At 46.9% G+C, this 20,574-nt stretch overlaps 1 protein-coding gene across 5 annotated transcripts in view; it reads left to right on the top strand.

The window, feature by feature from the left end:
* Acsl6 (acyl-CoA synthetase long chain family member 6) overlaps positions 1-20,574 on the top strand; it is a 57,198-nt gene that overhangs the window by 21,435 nt on the left and 15,189 nt on the right. For 3 of the 5 annotated variants that reach the window (XM_034504379.2, XM_034504377.2, XM_034504381.2), the window contains exons 4-16: positions 43-107; positions 1,135-1,236; positions 1,630-1,729; positions 2,437-2,615; positions 3,737-3,769; positions 5,279-5,330; positions 9,924-9,997; positions 11,826-11,903; positions 13,311-13,445; positions 13,874-14,008; positions 15,425-15,520; positions 16,668-16,740; positions 20,052-20,140. In XM_034504379.2, the coding sequence (XP_034360270.1) occupies positions 43-107; positions 1,135-1,236; positions 1,630-1,729; positions 2,437-2,615; positions 3,737-3,769; positions 5,279-5,330; positions 9,924-9,997; positions 11,826-11,903; positions 13,311-13,445; positions 13,874-14,008; positions 15,425-15,520; positions 16,668-16,740; positions 20,052-20,140 (1,211 nt within the window). Of the gene's footprint in view, positions 1-42; positions 108-1,134; positions 1,237-1,629; positions 1,730-2,436; positions 2,616-3,736; positions 3,770-5,278; positions 5,331-9,923; positions 9,998-11,825; positions 11,904-11,960; positions 12,039-13,310; positions 13,446-13,873; positions 14,009-15,424; positions 15,521-16,667; positions 16,741-20,051; positions 20,141-20,574 lie in introns of all 5 variants that reach the window. The other 2 variants (XM_034504378.1, XM_034504380.2) reach the window with 1 other exon arrangement.

Here is a 20,574-nt window from a genome sequence, read left to right as displayed (position 1 = left end):
GGTGAGTCCTCCCTGACACAAGGCCCACTTGTGTCTCTGCAGGAAACGGACCCTGTCTTGGCTTCCGGAAGCCAGAACAACCTTACCAGTGGCTGTCCTACCAAGAGGTGAGTGAGGGCACAGACCCCACCCTGTCTAGCTCTGTCCAACCCGTTTTGGATTGAGAGGAGGCTCAGGACTATCCAGCTGGGTTCCAGAGGCCTCATTTCTTAAAATTCAAGGTAAAAAAATATGGCTTTTTTTTTTTACCTTGGAAAATTTCATGTTTTTATACAACATAATATAAAAAATAGAACAATGTGAATTCAGTGTTTATCTGCATAGTGACTGTCAATTCAAACATTATCTATGGTTAAAAAACTCTCAAATGTGGTAAAACGAACAAACAAACAAACAAACCAGGAAGCCATAAAAGTAAAATAAAACAGACTGAAATGTACAAATATATGTACAATATTAAAGTCTTCATTATTCAAAGTCTTTAGAGAAATGCACTACACTGGAAAATGCCCACATTTGAAGCCTGGTGTAGAATGTCTACAAGGTCTTTTTTTGTTTTGTTTTTCATTCTTATACTTGTTTCTAAACTCTTGGACAGTGGTGTATAATGTGTCTGAGTTGCTTTTGCCTCTTACCCCACTGAACTCCTTCCTGACAAATCACCACCCTGACACACACACACACACACACACACACACATTCTCTCTCTCTCTCTCTCTCTCTCTCTCTCTCTCTCTCTCTCTCTCTCTTTCTCTCTCTCCTGTCTGGCTTTTGTGACCTGCTTACATGGGAATGGGTAAGAGCTTAGTTACAGGAATGTGAGCAACTTACCAGCAACCATATCACTGAACACTAGGACCCCACTCCCACCCCAGCCATTGACCATGGACATCTCCCAGGGGATAGGTGGGGGGCTTCATGAACCCCCTCCACACATACATCCTTTATGGAACATTGACAAGCCAGAGCAGGTCATGTTTTATTTTTCTGGCCTTCCCACCAAATTCCTCTGCCTCAGCTTCAAGGGGCTTTCTGTGTGCCTGGATGGGGAGCCCAGAAGAGAAAAGACTGAACAATCCCTGCTCAAGCCTTCTCCTTTCTCTACCACCCCCACCCCCACCCATCTGTGTGCAGGTGGCCAAAAGGGCTGAATTTCTGGGCTCGGGACTTCTCCAGCATGACTGTAAAGTGGGCACAGAGCAGTTCATTGGTGTTTTTGCACAAAATCGGCCAGAGGTGAGCATCTGTCTGACTGCTTTCAGAGGTACCAGTGGAATAGGGATTGGGAGTCTTGTTTCTGCTCTTGGTAGGGCCTTGGGACTGACAAAAAGTGAGATCCAGGGCCACAGTGTCACCACCTGATTGCCCAGCTCTTCCCTGCAGCAGGAATGGATGTCCTACCCAAGGTCCATCCACCTTGTACCTGGAGCCACAGAGGAGGAAAAGTCATGATAAAGAAGCCCATGTAGGGTCAGGGAATGAATCTGGACTGTTGGAACATGAAATCCAGGGGTTATACACTAGCCTAGCAAGCATTGTCTAGAGGTCTGTGGGTTAACCTTGGCACACACCAACTCACTGGATTGATCTTACCTCCTTCCCCTTAACCCCAACTTTGCATTTCTGTAGTGGATCATTGCTGAGCTGGCCTGCTACACGTATTCTATGGTGGTGGTACCACTCTATGACACCCTGGGCCCAGGGTCTATCAGCTACATCATCAATACAGGTAAGTCCCAGCTCCATTCTCTCTTTAATAAGCAACCAGCCCTCATCCTCCAGCCTCTTGGGTCATACTGATGGTTGGGCATTCATAAAAGAAATCTTACTTCTGGCCTCAGAAAATACTATGATATTAGCCAGACACCGTGGAACATGTCTGAAATCTCAGCACTTGAAAAGTTGAAGGAGGAGGAGGATCAGAAGTTCAAAGCCATTCTCCACAGCACAGCCAGCTAGAGACCAGCCTGGGCTGTGTGAGACTCTATCTCACAATTTGAAAAAGCAAACCAAAACACTAAGAGCTTATATGGTAGACCCTGACTTGGCCTCCTAAGTCTGAACTGTCCTTATTCAGGTCTCACCTAAAGCCTCCTTCCCTGGTCTGGGATGCCAAGAGAGAGCCTCTCTCTCTCTATTTTCTAAAAGGCTATGACCATATAAGGTTTTTGCAGCTTGGCATCAATTCTTGCTGTGGCAATAAATACCCCAGGCAGACCTGAGATGATAGGTCTACCTGAAAGAAAGTATCTGCTTCAGGAAGCTCCCTGGCCTTTGCCCTGACTCCTCCCAATACTCGTGGTACATACGATGCATGGCACTTATAGCCTGTCTCAAACATTTATTTACACACCAGCTGGTAATAGTGGCTTGCCGTGGCCTGTCCAGTCCCAGTCTGCACCTACTCAGTCTGACTCTCCCCTTTGGTCCCCACAGCGGACATCTGCATCGTAATCGTGGATAAACCCCACAAGGCTATACTTCTGCTGGAGCACGTGGAGAGGAAGGAGACGCCGGGCCTCAAGCTGGTCATCCTCATGGAGCCATTTGAGGATTCCCTGAAAGAGAGAGGAAAGAAGTGCGGGGTGGAAATCAAGTCCATGCAGGCTATAGAGGTGAGAATCTGGATGCAGGATGTTTGTGAGGTTACAGCTGGCTGGCTGCCAACCCACAGCTGCTAGTTACCTACCCGACTCATGCCTGAGGGTGGCTCTTCTGGGCCCTTCAGATTCATTGATGGCAAGACATGGCAGACATTACAAGGGGTAGTTGAGGAAGACCTGGGGTTTGTGCTTCCATGCACCTTCTAAGTTGAAACACTTTGAGATTGGTCCAGCAGTGGCCCCAGGCACCAACAGATGAATGATGTCCCTAGCCTGAGAGGCACTCACATGGCCTCTTGAGCTTCCTCACTTGCAGAAGAGGTAAACTTATCTGTACCACAGGACTGATGATCCAGGAACCTGGGAAGGTTCTTACCACTAGGATCCAGACCCTTGCAGCAGCCCACAAAATTAATGTTTCTGTACACAACCACCCCAGAGGCATCAGATTAGTGGCAGTATGTGGACTCATAGGGCAGTGTAAGGCCTCCTGGCCTCCTGAGCCCCAGGCTTGCTCAGAGCAGTTATCCTCTACCATGTTGTATGGGATGTAGACCCCACCCCCAAAGCCCTTCAGTTGTCCTCATACCTATCTGTCTGTCTGTCTGTCTATCTATCTATCTATCTATCTATCTATCTATCTATCTATCTCTGTCCTTCACTGCATCCATGACCCTATGTACTGTAACATTTCTGTCATTAGCCACAACTGCACTGGCAGCTCCTCTCCCTCCCTACCCCCCCCCCCCCCGCCCCAATCACTGACTGTCATCAGCTAGAAGCCCAGGTTGTTCAGCCATTCTTTTGTGTATGTTTCCCAAAATGTAGCGAAACCAAGTGGTATCTGTATAGTACTGGCTTCTCCTTGAGTATCAGGCTCCCTGTCTATACCATATGGGATGGGCCTATGGCCCCTCAGCATTCTCCCTCTTACTAGGAGCCTCAGGCTACAATATACCTGAGGAGGGACCACCCAAGTGGCATTTGTTGCCACAGCCCATGTCTAATCAGGGGCCCTAAACTCTGGGCTTGGTGTAAGAGCAAAGCCTACTGTGGTGAGTGATTTTTGATTTTTTTTTTAAATGTATGATAAGCTTTGAGCCTTTTTAAGACAGTATTTTCTTTCTTTTCAGGACTGTGGCCAAGAGAATCATCATGCCCCCGTGGTAAGCTAATCTCCCAGCAGGCACTGGTGAGCAAGCTAGTGTGTAAGAATGGTCCTCTCAGAGCCCCTCACTGCGCATAGCTGTAGACAGGCCAACAAGTACCTCCATATTAATAAGCAGATCTTGTATGCAGCCTAGGAGCGCCTGCCCAGCTGCCCAAATTGCTGTGGGCTGGGAGCCCAGGGAAGGACTTGGGACAGGAGAGAGACACAAGGACATCCAGGCCTGGCCGCCCTCGGTTTTCTTGTAACCTTTTTATGGGGAGGTCTTGTTTTTCTTTTTCTCCCTTGAATGCTGTGAAGCCTGCAGAGCATGAGACAGGCAGAAACATCCAAGAACTAGAAGTGAACCTCATGGCCCAGGGGCTTGTGGCTCAGCTGTCTTTGTACTTATCTTTTTTTATACATGTGTGCACGTGCGCGCTGGCACGTGTGCATGTGTATGTCACGTTTATATGTATGTAGACGTTTATGCACGTCTATACGAGTGAGTATGGAGGTCCAACATCAGCCTCAACTGACTTTTTTAGGTTTCATTCTTTGAGACAGGGCCAAATGGGCAAGGCTATCTGGCCAGAGAGCCCCATCAGTCTGGTGGTCTCTACCTCCCAGTAGTGAGATTACAAGCATAAGCATTGTTCTGCGTTTTTCTTGGTTCATTTTCATTCTTTGAACTTTTCTGGGTGTCAACCCATGCAGTCCCGTCCAAGGTCAGGTTACAGTAATGGTCTCTGACTTCTGGACTGGCCGCTGAAGGGAAGAGTTCAAGTTTCTCACAAGGGCTCTGGCTTCTAGGCCCCCTCTTGCACCATCTTCCCCACTCCCTCACCACCCCTGGTGAGCTTTCTCACATCCAGGCCAGAGCAGGCCAGAGCCCTGCTTCCTAGACCCTTCTATGAGTACCTTGTGTAATTTTACATCTCCCCTACCCCTGGCTCAGCCTCAGAGAATAGGTCCATGATTCTTCAGCATGCCCTGTGTCCAAGGCTACGGTGTCTGTGACCATACAAGTCCCCTCCCGGAAGCTCCCTTCACCTTCACCTGAGTCTTGCTGGCTTTTGCACATCACTTTACATGCCACTTCTTTAGGAAGATGTTCTCCATGTGCACATGGACTAGGTGGGCTCCTCCTACTGACCCAGGACCGTGGGCTCAGTGCTGCAGCTAGGGCCTGATGCAGAGCTTGGGATGCTGTAAACAGCTCAACAGCAAGCCATGCCTAGTAGAAAGGAAGAGTCTTTGGTTTCTACAGCCCAACCCCATGTCGAATTCTGCTCAGGCTGCAGTAGGAGAGATGGGACCAGGTATGAATGAGGTTGGTAGGACCGACATGTATCCACATCCCATGCTTCTCTCCTCTGGTTACCTGCCCATCTTTCCAACTGTAGCACACAGGAGTGCCTGACACGCCCAACACACCACTCATCACTCACTATAGCATACACATGGGGTAGGGTCGTAGAGGTTCCCACTGGCTCTCCCCAACATATGTCTCCTCTTGCTCCCACAGCCTCCACGGCCCGATGACCTCTCCATCGTGTGTTTCACAAGTGGTACAACAGGTAAGTCGAGGCCCAGATGCCCCTCCTCCTGGCTGTCTGGGAGGTGACTTCAGGCGTCTCTTGTGCCCTCTGTGGGGTTGAGTCAACTTGGTCCTGTTCAGCTACTGCTGTTGGCTTCCTTCTGTTTCCGCCATTGGCCAGAGTGGGCAAGGCAGGGATGGGCAGATGTAGATAGATGGTGAGAGGACTCAGAACCTGCTAGACCCAGGACAATGGCACCTAGGCAGCTGGGTCACAAGCTAGAGGATGGTCTCTGCTCGTGGAGTCATTTCCTTATGGGAAATAGCTCTTCCCTCTGTTTTCGGACCCTTCCTGGCCTTGGTGTCAGATACCAGGAAAGGAGTATGAGCTCAAAGCCCCTTCCCTACCATTTGCTAGAATACTACAAGCCAATCACTTAATCCCCTCTGCTGTCACTGTCCCCAAGTCCTCACCTGGAAGGAGGCGGTTAAAGGTAACAAATGAGATGTGGGGTAAGATGTGCAAGGGCAGCCATGAGCAAGATTGCCAGGAAAAAGACATGAGCATAAATGACCGTGCTTGCTACTGAACGAGGAGTGGACCAGCAAGAACAATCTAGAAACACTTCCTGGAGAAGGTCTGGATACAGCACTTTGCAGTATACAGACCCCATCCCTGCTTTCACTTTGCTGCTCCCCTCAGCACAGTCTGTGAGGCTAGCAGGCTTGACAGCAAACCAGCTCCATGAAGAGACCAGGGATCAGCATCCTGGTCTTTGAACTTTCCTCCCAGTGCCCTTGTCACTGCCTCTTTCATCTGATGGCTTAGGAAATGTCTTAATTACTTTTGTATTGCTGTGAAAAACTCCATGACCAAGTCAACCTATGGAAGGAAGGGCTTATCTAGATTTGCAGTTCCAGTGAGTTAGAGCCCTTGGTCATGGAGACAAGGCAACGGTGGCCAACACGGTGGCTGGAAGCTGAGAGCTGAGAGCCCACACCTCAAAATGCAAGCAAGAAGCAGAGAGAGCAAGCTAGCATTGGCCTGAGTCTTTATGATTCCCAAAGCCTGTCCCCAGTGACATAGTGGCTTTCCTCCAGCAATGGCACACCTCCTAAACTGCCCACACAATGCTACCAACTGATGACTAAGTACTCAAGTGCCTAAGACTATAAGAGATATTCTCATTCAAATCATCTCTTGCTTCACCCTGAACGGACATGAAGTTCTGTTGCTGCCAGCAGCAACAATTGAACCGAATTCACCTGTAAGAGAGACTGAGAATAGGGAAACGGGCGGGAAGAGATGAAGCCAAGACAAAGTTCTCTGATTAAGGCTCGAAGTTTAATAATTTGTTTTCGTATATAAAGGGGAAGCCCCACTCCCCAGAGTCTCTTCTTGGTTCAGCCCAGGGGCTGGGCAAGGAGATAGCAGTCCGGATGGTGTCAAGGCTAGCTCAGCAGGCAGTCCATTCTTCTTAGCTCTGGTAGCAGGCTCCAAGCACCAAGGCTGGTAATGCAATGCATCTCCTAGGTCCTACTGTTGCTTGGTCTATTGTGGTAAATGACTTTGCAGGCCTGCTCAGGCCTGGGGGAAGGGCACAAAGTTCCCAACATTTACTTCCAGACCAAGGATTGGCCAGCCTGATGATAGTTCTCAGTGGGAAGTGACTTGGGATCCCCCAACTTTTTACAGGAAAAGCACACATAGCATTTGGGAGACCCCTGACCACAAAAGCTGAGTTATGCAAGCCAGTAGGTCTTGAGGGGCGGGCCTTTATCAGATAGCAGATGGGGATGATTCTTGCCATTAACTCAAGTGGGTTTCAAGATGTTTTTAAACTATATTTTGTTAAATCCTTTCAGAAAAGTAATACAGCCTCCACTCTCCAGAGCCAGCCCAGAATTTTACAAGTATCCTTCAGGCTTATGTTGTTTGTAAAATAGCACTTCCCGAAGTCTTTTTGGTGTTGAGTTTCATAACATGATTTTTTTTGTGTGTGTGACATGATTTTGGGGAACAAGTGACTGCCGTGCCTTTTAGCTTTGGATCTCCTTGCCCTCTAAAAGTAAGGAGCTTCGGGATTCTAGTGGCTCACTTGGTCAGTGATGCTGCCCCTTTATCTGGGGAAATACTTCATACTATTGAAATATGCTGTTGGCCATCAGGAAGGGACAGCTGTCATATCCAGTGCCTTTCCAAATGTAGACACACATCAGAAGCCATGCTGTCCTTACCTAGCTGGGCAGAGGGGCAGCATTCATGGGGCTGGAAAACTGGTTGGAACTTAGTGTTCTATACCTTCTACTTTAAAGTCAAGGCCAATGCCTGGTGGGTCTGAGATAGCAAGCAGATCTTTGGCTTGAAACTATCTTGCTGGACCACATGCTCAGACTTCTTTGGATTTAGGCTAAGCCTGTGTTGTGCCTCTTACATTCATCCTCTTGTCAGCATGTCATCCACACTTGCTCTTGATGTCACAGCACAGCCACATGCTTTCTTTGCATGCTGAGTGTCTGGCTGCTAGCCTTGACGAAAGCTATGCTATTTTTCTAGTGGGGAAATGTAGGAAATATGACCCGACACTGATATTTGGCAGGAATTTCCAGGAAAGAGTTTCTTCTACCCTGTGGGAGGAATGTCCTAGAATCAGTCAGTGCTTTGGATCCCCTGGTCAGGCCAGAAGAGAACAAAATCTGTCAGTTCTGTGTGGAGCCAGGACACCTGCTGGTCCTCTGGGAGACACCTCTTTGCTTAGAGTAGCCTCAGAGTCATGTGACCTCTCTTCAGCCTCAGTTTCCAGAAGATATTAAGTGAATACACCTTTGTGCATAGAGGGTTAGCTTCTGAGTAGGAACCAATCTTGTATCACTGAGATTTTGACCTGGGTGGCAGTGTCTTACTGTTTATACCAGGCACAAAGACCTGCACTTTGGTTCTGCAACACAGATCATTCAGAAAACACAGGATGATTTCTGTTCTCTGTGCGAGCAATCAGAAAACTTTCTACATCCAGTTTAAAAGACTCACTGCCAGAGATGTAGACTCATCCTGTATCGGAGCAGCATGCAGAACCTTCTGGAAGACTCACCTCATACTTCCTAAGGAGATCTTTGTTGTCAGCTTCCAGAATCTGCAATGAACGTCCATTTCATCTTCAGCCTTTGGGGTCACACATAGAGATAACTTATGCAGATAATCTGAACATTTCTGGAAATATTTTAAGAGTTCTATAGGTTGTTTATAAAGTGACACTGGAATCTGGAAGAAAAGTTGTGTTTCTAAGAGGTCTGAACTTTGGCATTACGCGGGAGAAGAAAAGAACAGAACTGAAGAAGCACCAGCAGGGTTGGTTTTGCACCTCGGTTGAGAAGGTTGTGGAGAATTTTTATCTGTACAGACAACTCTCTCTCCTGATCTTCAGATCTTCTGCCCTAAGTTTATGTTGAGCATCTACATGTTAGCCAGACCCACAGACCCACAACTCTGTGGCATAAGGATCAATTTTGTGACATTCCTCTTCTGTATCTAGTATCTGGATCCTTAGAAACTTCAGGAACCTGAAGGTGAAAATTGCCAGGTGACTCTCAGAATACCTTAAGGACTCCAGGACCTTGTAGAATTCATATCTTGAGGGTCAACTAGGAGAGATAACATGGGCTCAGGCCTGAAGGAGCGCTGGGATAAAAAGAGCCAAACACAGGTGAGGCAGATCCTGTGAGTCTTTCTCTTTTCCAAAGGAAGACATTTTGACAACTACTTATTAGGAAAATATAGTCACTTTTTAAAGAAACACATCCTTCTATGTCCCCCTGAACCACCTCTGTGGTTGACATCATAGGAGAAAGCACCAATCACAGGCCGAGATCTTATCCATCGTATGTCTTGGGCAGAGGGACCCCTCTGTCACTTGAATTAGAAGATAAAGCTGTGACTGATGCCAAATGGGTCACCTGTAAAATGAGTAAACAGGCCTCAGGGGATATAATTATGAGAAAGAATCTATTTTTATTCTCATTACTAAATTCCACCTGATCAGGGAGGGAAGTTCTCCCTTTCTCCTCCTGGATAAATGTCTTCCTTGTCACTATTGGTCAATAAAATGTCCCATGGTCATGGTCACAGAGATTGAATTCAGAGACACCGTGTCCATCCAAACTAGGAACCAGTGGGCTTCTTCGAGACCTCCCTGTCCCTGTGGGTTTCAGATTAGGATTGAGAGAGAAGACTCGAAGACTCAGTGTAACCCTCTCCAAAGAAATTCTCCTCACAAATTTTGCTTCTCTCTCTCCCTTTCTTTTAAAGGCAAAATTCACATAGCACATAAAATTAACACCCTTTTTTTTAAAAAAAAAAAAAAAAAACAGTCTCAGTCTATAGTCCAGGCTGGCCTTGAACTCACAGAAGTTCTCCTGCCTCTGCCTTCAGAGAACCAAGACTACACTTGCAAGCCACTGTGTAATTTTATTTAACCATTTAAAATTTGTTGTTAAATCTTTTAACATGTGTTTATTTATTTTGTGTAGAGGTTTGGTAGCTACATCATGGTGCGCCATGCTACGGTACATACGTGGAGGTCAAAGGGTAACCGTCAGGCTCCTGATGAAACCCTTTCTTGCTTTCTGTTTTCAGGGAACCCCAAAGGTGCGATGCTCACCCATGGGAACGTGGTGGCCGATTTCTCAGGCTTTCTGAAAGTGACAGAGGTGAATAAAGCAGACTTCCCGTACAGGCCTTTCTTGAGGACACACCTCGAGTTTTTCTAGCCAGGGTGTCAACTTTTCGATATTACCGTATGACTCTCTAGTCTTCAAATGTCTGGGCCTTATTTGCAGTCATCCTGAGATGAGCATGGTACAAGGATCACGGTCTAGACATGGTTAGAGTTGTGTTTTATTGTTATTATTTTAGGGCAGGCGCTTGCAGGCAGGAAGTTGTTGTTTTTACTAGGCTAACCCCATGTTTACAACCACTTTCAACCTCTAATACTGTTTTTGGGTTTTTTTTTTTTTTTTTTTTTTGGGTTTGGTTTGGTTTTTGGTTGGGGTCTTACTATGTATTTCAGGCTGGCCTCAAATACCTGATGCCCCTGCCTCAGCCTCACAGATGCTGGGATTACAAGTATAAGCCATCAGACTAGCTTTCAGCCCCAGTGTGGAAATGACCCATCCCCCAACATTCACTTGATATCAAAAAAGCTCTAAGAGCCCAGGGTTGGGGTGGGGAGCATGTAAGCCTGATTTCATTTTTCACTTCAAAAACTGAGATCCCTGAGCTCCTTGTATGTACCTTAATCTCAGAAGTAAGCCTCGGCAACTTGTTTGTCAAGCAGGCTGGGGTTTAATTTGGCCGTTTTGTGTTTAAGGACTACTAGAGTCTGAGAAACAGCGGCAGCTGCTAATTGTAAGGCTGTACGTAAAGGTAACTGCAAAGTCCAAAAAGCTTGCTTTCTTGGTCTGACAAAAGCATGGTAGTGTTTGTAAATAGCTAAGGTAAGAGGAGGACCTGTCCCAAGCGGGGTGAGTATGTGCTATAGCTTCCTTCAGGAGAAAGGATGCCAGGCTCTTCCTCCACTGTGGAAACCATCTGAGCATGTGCTACATGGTACCATGGGGCATTATACCCCAAACGCTGAGATAGTTTGGTGGAAAACTGAGGCATGGTTGCTGGCTGAGATCAGGTTCGGAGTCACGATCCAAGATCCCAAAGTCTGTCTGAGCCAGCTCAAAGGCAAAAGGAGAGCAAAGACTTGTATGACAAGACAGAACAGTTAGGTCCTACTAAGGAAGTCCTCACCCTTTGCTGGCAGGAACAGTCTCTGGGACCAGTCCCATCTGGGAGACAGCTGTGGGATAGTGCCCAGCTTGTGTATTCTCCTTTAAGGACGGCCTGATTCCCAGCAATGGCTTGGGAGGCTATGTCTGGCCACCTGTTTGTGGCTTGGCCTCTTTTCCTCTGCCACCCGCCCACAACTCAGCCTAGCTGGCACAAATGAATCTCTGAGCCCTGTTCTCCACGAGGCCTAGAATGTGCTGTCAAGCCGAGACTGCGACTCTGCTCAGGTAGCAAGGATGGCAGATGTTACAGGAAGGGTGGGGAGGGGAGAGCCAGGCTGGCCCCAACACCAACAGACAGAGACAAGTGAGGTGCAGGCCATCCTGAGAGGAGACTTCCCTGCGGAGCCTGGCTCTGCTGGTTTATATGTGCTTCATGTGGCTCTTTGCTTCTGCAGATAACCTACACCCACTGGCGCTGCGACCTAACACTTCGCTTCCTATGCTGCCTCTCTCTCTCTCTCTTTCTCTCTCTCTCTCTCCTCCACCTTCCCTCCCCCACCTCCTCCTCTATCTCATCGTTTTCCCCTCTCTTCTCACCTCTCTCTGTCCTCCCCCTCCCCCTCTTCCACCCCCCGTCCCCACTCCCCACCTGCCCCTCCCCCAGGACCCTTTTTTTCTCTTTATTGTTTTATGACTCTCTCGTTGTCTTCCTGTCAGTGTTTCTTTCCTTTCTGTCTCCCATGCCCGTCACCTGCAGAAAGTGATCTTTCCGAGACAGGACGATGTGCTCATCTCCTTCCTGCCTCTGGCTCACATGTTTGAGAGAGTGATCCAGGTAAGCCTCCTACCTGGCTGACTGGGACTTGCCTGGGCTCCTTGTGTTCTCTTGCAGAGTCAGTGGGCCCCCACTTGTGCGGATGTGCACTTTTCCTATTTGCCTTTAGCACACATGTTTGAGCGAATGGTGCAGGTAAGGCTCCTGGCATCAGGGAGGCACCCTCTGTGCCCAGAATCTACACTTACGGCAGAGTCTCACCTGTCACTGGTTGTGTGAAGTAGGATCAAATGACTCCATCCTTAGAAGGTAGCACAAGGGGCCAGAGGGATCTGAGGACCTTGGCCACCCCACCTGTCCTCCTTAGGAGAGATGCTTCAGAAAACACCCAGACCCACCTCACCTCTCTCATAGACACACCTCACCTGGGAGGGGACATCGGTTGGTGGCATCAGTTCCAAGAGCATGACAGACCTTCAGAACTTTGTTACCCCAGCTATGTGTGGTACTGCTCTTTGATGGCCAACATGCTTCTGTTCCCTGACTTACAAACTTCTAAAGGCCAGAATGAAGCAGTAAAAATGTGGCATCGCGCTGTCATGGCTCCTAGGCTGTAGGCCTGGACTATGCATTGGTCCTCAGACAGCTCTTGTGAGAGTAGAGAGAGAGCCAAGCAGGGAATCCGTACAGGATGGTGGGGTCAAAGAATCTCCCACACACGTGTCACCGAAAGGATCAGCCAGTGAATAAAATATATCTTCCAAGTATATTTCTACTCTGGTGGGGAGAGCTGGTATTGTTGGGCCTGGATTAGAATACCAGCCATTATCATTGACTGGTTTTATGCAGCTGGGCCAGCCGCTTTACCTCTCTGAGCCTTGAGTTCTTCTCCCACAAATGGCCATGCCCAAAACACTGCCTTCCTTAAAGAGCTGCCCTGGGCATTAAAGAACAGAGCACATAATAAGGCTCCTCGTGTGCTTCTGGCTCCATAGGAACCAGCCAGGAACCCCTGGTCTCCCACCAGCTCTAGTAACCAAGGAAAATAGCACATCTTTCTACAGTTGCGGAGATGCCTCTGGGAAATCCAAAGCCTTTCTAGGGACCTGGAATAGACCCGTTTATGGAGTGTTGATAATAGCACATTTCATAGATCTGAGTTTCCAGGGTGGGATTGGGTGGCTCATGTCTAGGGTTGAGAGTGGATGTGAAGGGGCAGGCACCAACAAGAATGGGCGCTCCAGCATCATTCCATTTGGCCTTATCCCTAGGCCTGGTTGGGACTTGGTATAAAGGTTGTGGGTTGGTGGGTGGGTCACTTCCCTTCCATTCAGTGTCTTACGGCAGCAGCCAGAGCTGGGGGGGGGTCCTGGGTATTCTCCATGGAGGGCAAAATTTTGGATAGCTCTGGCATGCAGCCAGGAGTTCCCACCCTAAGTGATCCCACCTTCTCATCCTCTCCCCCAGTCTGTTGTCTACTGCCATGGAGGGCGTGTGGGCTTCTTCCAGGGAGACATCCGCCTCCTCTCTGATGACATGAAGGCTCTCCGCCCCACCATCTTCCCTGTGGTCCCACGGCTGCTGAATCGGATGTATGACAAGGTGGGTCCCATGGACTGGAAGGTTCTCATTTGCTGGTGTGGATGGAATCTGGGGTTCAGGGGGAGTGGTTTCCTTCTCTCCAACCCAGGTCTGAAAACTTGCCTCCTTCCTGTGTTCCCCAACTCTTCCCTGTGCTTCCTTCTCTTGTTTCCTTCCAGCCTCCGAAACTCTGGTTAAAGGGACCTGACCTTCCTTTCCTTCCCTCCCCTTTCTCCTTTCTACTCCATCTCCTTCCCATCTCCAAAATGCACCTGGCCCTTGACTGTGTTAGCCTTCAGCTTCATCCTACAAACCCAGTGACCTCTCACTAGTGTACATGGGAACACAGGTCCTCTGCTGTCTAGCGTGAGCCCTCTTCCTGGAGGGTATGTTTAGAAGAAAGATAATCAGGCCCTGCTTGACTGCTGTCTCCTGCTTGTGCTCCTCAGATCTTCCACCAGGCAGACACCTCACTAAAGCGCTGGCTCCTGGAGTTTGCAGCAAAGCGCAAGCAGGCTGAGGTCCGGAGCGGAATTATCAGAAACAATAGTATCTGGGATGAACTCTTCTTTAATAAGATTCAGGTAAAAAAAAAAAAAAATGAGTCTGTGAGTCCAGAGTGGCACTGTGCTCGGTGGGTTATCTCATAGGAGAAGATAGCTCAGTGACCTGTAATGTGGTTAAATAAATAAATAATAACTCTTGTGCTACTGCTGGAATTTTAGAGCCATGATTTTTTTTTCTTAATTTTTGTAGATGTGTTGTATCTGCTGAAAAGCAACCTTATCAATAAGGACCCCTAGGTTGGCCATGCTCTGGTAGATGGCCTCATACCCATCCACAGACGGGCTGCACAAGCTGGACTCCATGGGATATTAAACAAACCAAAAAGAAAAAAAAACAGGAAGTTGGGAAAGAGTTGAGGGAGTCAGGGATGGACCCTGGTGGAGTTAACAGAAAGAGTGGGGGAATGAATATGATATGAGACTCTCAAAGAATTAATTTAAAATATTATATATACATACATACATATACACATACACACATAAATACATATATACATATACATACATGCATACATGCATATGTGCATGCTTGCATACATATATACATATGTGCATACGTGCATGCTTGCATACATACATACATACATACATACATACATACATACATACTATGTATTCCCTTAGAAAGTAGGTCCTTTGGCCTCTACCCTCCTGGGTGCTCAGGCCATTGTTCCACTAAGATGTCCCTGGGACCTGGAAGCCTAGGCTTCCTCCCGCCATTCCCAGTAAACTGGTGATGGTGGGCTTTCAACGGGACTTACTTCTTTACAGATAAACAGGAGCCCTCTTTCCCTTTTCTTGTGCCCTGTCCCATCAGCTTCTCCTAAATCAGGCCAGTCTCGAAGTGTTTCTTGCTGCATCACCATCACAGTCCCCATGTCCTGCACCACCCTAGGAATCTCATTCATCAGTGGTTTCAGCTCAGTCTTCTTCCTGCTATTCTGTTTTTAGCCGTGAAAATTAATATTTAAGCTCTCTTGGTTCAACTTACAGAAACAAAGTGTTTTAGGTATCCTTTGTCCCCTGCAGAACATAGTAAATAAAGCATGGTATTGATTTCTACATGAGAAAAAAGTCGATGCCATTAAAGTAGAAGTTGGAGCTGGAGAAAATTGTCTTAAGTAATTGTTTTTGGAGGCCAGTGAACAATGAGAGGACGAAGAAGCAGCTGAATCATTTAAGGAGGGAGAAGCATGGTATTAAAAAAAAAAATGCCTTATAGAATAATGGCACTCAGAGTCGGTCACAGAATTGGACAAACTGTGGGTTAGGCTGTCAACTAGTCACACTTATTACAAAAGAGAAGGGACTTCCTTAGCTTGTAGCTCTCTTCCTGATCCGGACCCCAGCATCCAGGTCCAGCTGTTGAAAGCAGACCTTGAATGAGAACCATCTCATGTGTCACCATCATTGGCAGCTTCTCTCTTCCCACAGGCCAGTCTTGGTGGGCATGTGAGGATGATTGTCACTGGAGCAGCCCCCGCATCACCAACAGTCCTGGGATTCCTACGAGCAGCTCTGGGGTGCCAGGTATCATCATTGGGGCCTTCCTTGGGGGTGGTAGGATGTGTGTTAGGCAGCACAGGTGTACAGAGGAAGACGCCAGGGGAGCCAAGCCTTTCACTCTGTGGGTAAGAAAAGCACACAGCCACAGAGAACTAGAATGGCTTTGCCACCTTTTGGGAACCCCCAGGAATATCCATGCTACAAGAGTCCTTTACCTGGAACCTCAGAAGATTTAGCAAAGGGAAAAGGGATCAGATGAAATACATAATACATAACATATATACATACATACATACATACATACATACATACATGCTGGAGAGATGCCTCAATGGTTAATACTTACTGGCCTTCCACAGGACCTGAGTTTGGTTTCCAGCAATCATGGTGGGTCATGACTCCAGTTCCAGGGTATCCAGCGCCCTCTTCTGACCTCCACTGTCACTGTCCATACATAGTGCACATTCATATATACTCAGCCAAATACATATACATGAAATAAATATGTTTTTAAAAATAAAAATCTAAATACATCCTTAGTGTGCTGGAGACTCTGTATCATACTGCCCTGCCTCTCTGCTCTCTACAACCTTCAAAGTATCTCCTATCTCAAAGCAAGAGCATCAGGAAAAAAGAGGCCATCTGTGTACTGTTGTTTGGTTATCTCTAAGAAACAAAACAAGCAAACAAAACCATCTCTTAATTTATCCATTCAGTTAAAAATCTATCAAGTTCCTACAGAAGCAGGGTATTGTGTTGTGGCTGTAGCAGTGTTTCAAGGGAAATTAAACAATCTGGTTCTCACTTGCAATGCTTAAGTTTATGCCTTAGATGCCTTGAACTTCAGATGGCAAAGATGAACTCAGACCTGTAGCAGATCTAGAATATTTATCTTGAGTATGCATTTATCCAAGTGAAGATAGAGCATATGGTTGAACACTGGCTGGAAACCTTTATTCCAAACCACACAACCTAAGTGCTCATGGTTAAAGTAGCAGCATAGCCCTGCTGTGTTCAGTTCCACCAGTGTCAGCTACCCAGGGCACCATGGCGCTCCATCATCCTCAGCTGGGAGCCACAGATGGTCAGAAGGAGGCAAGCTGGCTAAGAGAGGCCACCAGACAGTTCTGAGACCGTGTGACCCACATCACAGTTTCTTTTTTGCTTGAAGGTCTATGAAGGTTATGGGCAAACTGAATGCACAGCTGGGTGTACCTTCACAACGCCAGGGGACTGGACATCAGGTAGGAGAGCTTGTGGGGGGGAAGCTAGGGGGATGGTGTGGAGGGGGCAAGAGGTGTGGTAATGTGGTGAGGGTGGTGGTAGGGGCTAGGGATGCTTAGTTGTGATGTGGATCTAATATTTTCTTTGCTGCGATTTTTTGCAGTTTCTTTTTTGTATTTTCCCCTATTTAAAAATTTTTATTTGTAATTTTAAACTGTTATTTACTTAGTTTATGTGTGCACGCACACACACGCTGGCACACTGTGGAAGTCAGAGAACAATGTTCATGAGTTTGTTTTCCCCTTTCAACCCCATGGTTTTCTGGGACAAACTGAGATTTTTCAAACTCGGCAACAAGCACCTTTGCTTTCCTGCTTTTTGTTTGTTTGCTTTAGTTTTTGTTTTATAAATAGAAGTTGTGCAAAGTGTGGATCACAGGCTAGAACTCCACATGGTAAATTCCTCTAATACCAGCACATTGAGTTTTATAGAGTCTACATAACCGCACTGCTCTGCTTACAGTTGTTTCAGAACTGGGGATCTTTTTTGTTTCTGTTTGTTTGTTTTAATACAAAAGAAGTGGGCTATGAGTTGAATGTGACTTGTAACAGACAACTCTCTTTTTAAAGAAAAAATTGTATGAGTGTTTTGCCTGCATGTACATATGTGCACAGTGTATCTATCTGGTGCCTGTTGGGGTCAGAAAAGAATGCTAGATCCCCTGGAACTAGAGTGATAGATGGTTGTGAGCCAATATGTAGGTGCTAAGAATCAAACCCCAGTCCTTTTGGAAGAAGATCCATGTCTCCAGCTTCTCTGAGGACCATGTCTCAAGGATGGGACTCCTGTGGCATATCTAGAAGGCAGTAGCAACCTCAGAAAGAGGAGGCCCATGCACACTCTCAGTGTGAGGAGATCCCTCCTCCTAGGTAGACAGAAGTAGGTCTGTAGTAGTTAGCTTTTGGGTCACCCATCACCAGACTCTGACTAGGCACTGAACAAACTTGGAAAGCACCCAGCAAGAGAATTCTTTAGCATGCTTCCCCTGGGGCCACTGTGCTTACATTTGCTTAAATGCAAACTGGAAAATTTGAAATGATGTGCATGCAAAAAAAAAAAAAAAAGCTAGTTAATGCAACAGGCTCTTGAAACATGATAGGTAGACTCATAATGGAAACTGCATTTGACTGAGCCAGATAAGGAGTGATTTTCTTTTCATGAACCCTGTTTCATTTCACTCAAGCTGGGTGAAGACTGCTTGCCTCCCATACAAACCCTTTGCTTATTCTCCTACTGACAGTTATTCTTCAGGAACAATCTTTGGAAGCCATGTTCACTAATTTAAAAAAGTATTCAAATATTGAATTTTAATTAGATGTATATGGGCTGTGCACATGAGTCCAAGTGTCCATGGGGGCCAGAAGAGGGCAGCAGATCCCCTGGAGCCAAAGTTGCAGGTGGTTTTGAACTGCCTAATGTGAATGCTAGAAACCAAATTCTTCTCTGTAAGAGCAGCAAGCTGAGCCATTTCTCTAGCACCTAGCTGTGTGTGTGTGTGTGTGTGTGTGTGTGTGTGTGTGTGTGTGTGTTTTCTCTTTATTGTGTCCACTGTACCAAGCCACCATTCCATGAATTCTATTCCTTTTGGACACTTTCATTCTTTTAAAAAATTACATTTATTTATATGTGTGGGAGAGAGAGCATGTGTATCTCACAGTGCACATGTGAACATCACAAGAAAGACTACAAGAGTCAGTTCTCTCCACCATGTAGTTTCTGGGGATCAAACTTAGGACACAGGACTTGGTAGCAAGCCCCTTTTCCCTCTGAGCCCACTCTAACCCCACTTACCTTGGATGCCATCTTTAACGTTTTCCCAGTTAAAACCGTTGAGTTTTTAATTCATCCCTACTGGAAACCCTAGGAGGATGGATGTCACAAAAATGATGTCTCTTCGCATAGTATCACAACAGGTTTAGCAATGTGTCTTCTAAAAGACAAACCCAAGTGCCACAGCCTTCTTTTTCATATCCGTGGCACATTTGGTTCAGGACCTTGGCCAGCACCTGCCTAGCTTCCCAGCGTGAGGTAACACACCACAAGGCCTAGTGAGTGACTTGGATAGGATCTTGTAGCTGGACTGCAAAAGATCATCAAACTTTGGAGTTTGATCCCCACCCCCCCACACCCTCACCGCCCAGGGATGAGTAACTGCATCCTGGTTTTCTGTCCCTTGCTTACCTAAGGGCAATATTGAGTACAATAGCATCAATATTGCCTAGGTGCCTGTGAGGAAATACAGACCCTATGCCTCATCCCAGACCTCAGTCCAAATCTTCAGTGTAACAACCAATCTGGGTTGTCTCTGTACACACCAGTCCCAAGCCTGACTAAGGGAAAAGAAGCAATGGTTGTAGTTTATGATCCATGTGTAGCACATGCTGGCCTCAGTCTCCTGATCTTCCACGTTCATCTCCTGGATGATGCTATTGCAGCTGTGCACTACTATGCATCACTGGAAAAAAATGTTTTGGTGTGGACAGCACTGTGAAACCTAACCATTTGCGTGGTGGACATGAGACTCCTACCTTACTCAGGGTCCCTATGTAGGTTTGTGCTGGGTCAAGTATGCTTGTCCCACTCTGTAAGAACCAAATATAAGGGTCAGTAAGTGGTTTAGAGGTCAAGGCTTGTGCTACCAATCCTGACAATTCCCATAATGGAAGGAGAGAACTGACACCTCCAAGCCATCCTCTGACCTCTACACATGTGCTGTGGCATGCGTACCTGCACACACATACACCCCCCCCCACACACACACCATACTAATAAATGTAGATAAATTAAGAACTAATGTAAGCTTCACATGGTGGTGCCCTTCTATAATTGCAAGATTAGTAAGATTGACACACAGAACCATAAGTTTGGGGTCAGCCTGGGTGCTATAGTGAATTTTAACAAGTGTGTGTGTGTGTGTGTGTGTGTGTGTGTGTGTGTGTGTGTGTGTGTGTTTTACCCTCAGTTTGTCCCTGTCACCAGCATCTGAGTAAAGGTGTGTTGCTCTAGTCCCACAGCTCCCTGTTTTAACCCACTTGGGGCATTGTTTCCATTTTTGTTTTGTCTCTGTTTTGTTTTGTTAGAGGCCTCATGTGGCCCAGGCTAGCCTCAAACCACTCACTGTGCAGCCTAGGATGATCTTGAGCTCCAGATTCTTTTCCCTCTACCTCTCAAGTTCTGGGGTTGTAGGCATGCTCCACTCTACCAGAGTGCTTGGGGATCCCCAGGGATGTTGAGCACCATTGACTAGCATCACCTTGTTCTGGTGTCCTAGGGCACGTAGGGGCACCTCTGCCCTGCAACCACATCAAGCTGGTCGATGCAGAGGAACTCAACTACTGGACCTGCAAAGGAGAAGGAGAGGTGAGGTTCAGATGTCACTTCTTGCTTCTATGGAGCAAAAAACAAACAAACAAACAAACAAACAAACAAACAAAACAGTGGGGATGGAGCCATTTTTTTCTTTGCCTGCATGCAAAGTCATTTTAAGTTATTTGTGTACTTGATGCAGTCAACCCCACTAAGACTGAGTGGCTCTAAATCAAGAGCTTTGAATTTCTGGATTTTAAAAGAAGTACCCCCTCCCCCACACATACACCACCCCCATTGGGGCATGGGTTACTACAGTATAGCTTGCCTCATCAGAAACATGGTCATATATCAACTAGGCCAAATGAAGTAGGCAGAGCTGAGCTGTTCTTGCTCAGCTCTAGGGAGTGGGCAGATAATAAGGCTTCCTGACAGCCAGTGAAGCAGGGGGCCTGAGCATCACTGGCAGAATCATCCAGTCATCAGTA

Source organism: Arvicanthis niloticus, chromosome 6 (genome assembly GCF_011762505.2).
Source record: "Arvicanthis niloticus isolate mArvNil1 chromosome 6, mArvNil1.pat.X, whole genome shotgun sequence".
In the NCBI taxonomy this organism is placed as follows: domain Eukaryota; kingdom Metazoa; phylum Chordata; class Mammalia; order Rodentia; family Muridae; genus Arvicanthis; species Arvicanthis niloticus.
The sequence above is the reverse complement of the archived record's forward strand: the minus strand, read 5'-3'. Positions and strand labels throughout refer to the sequence as shown.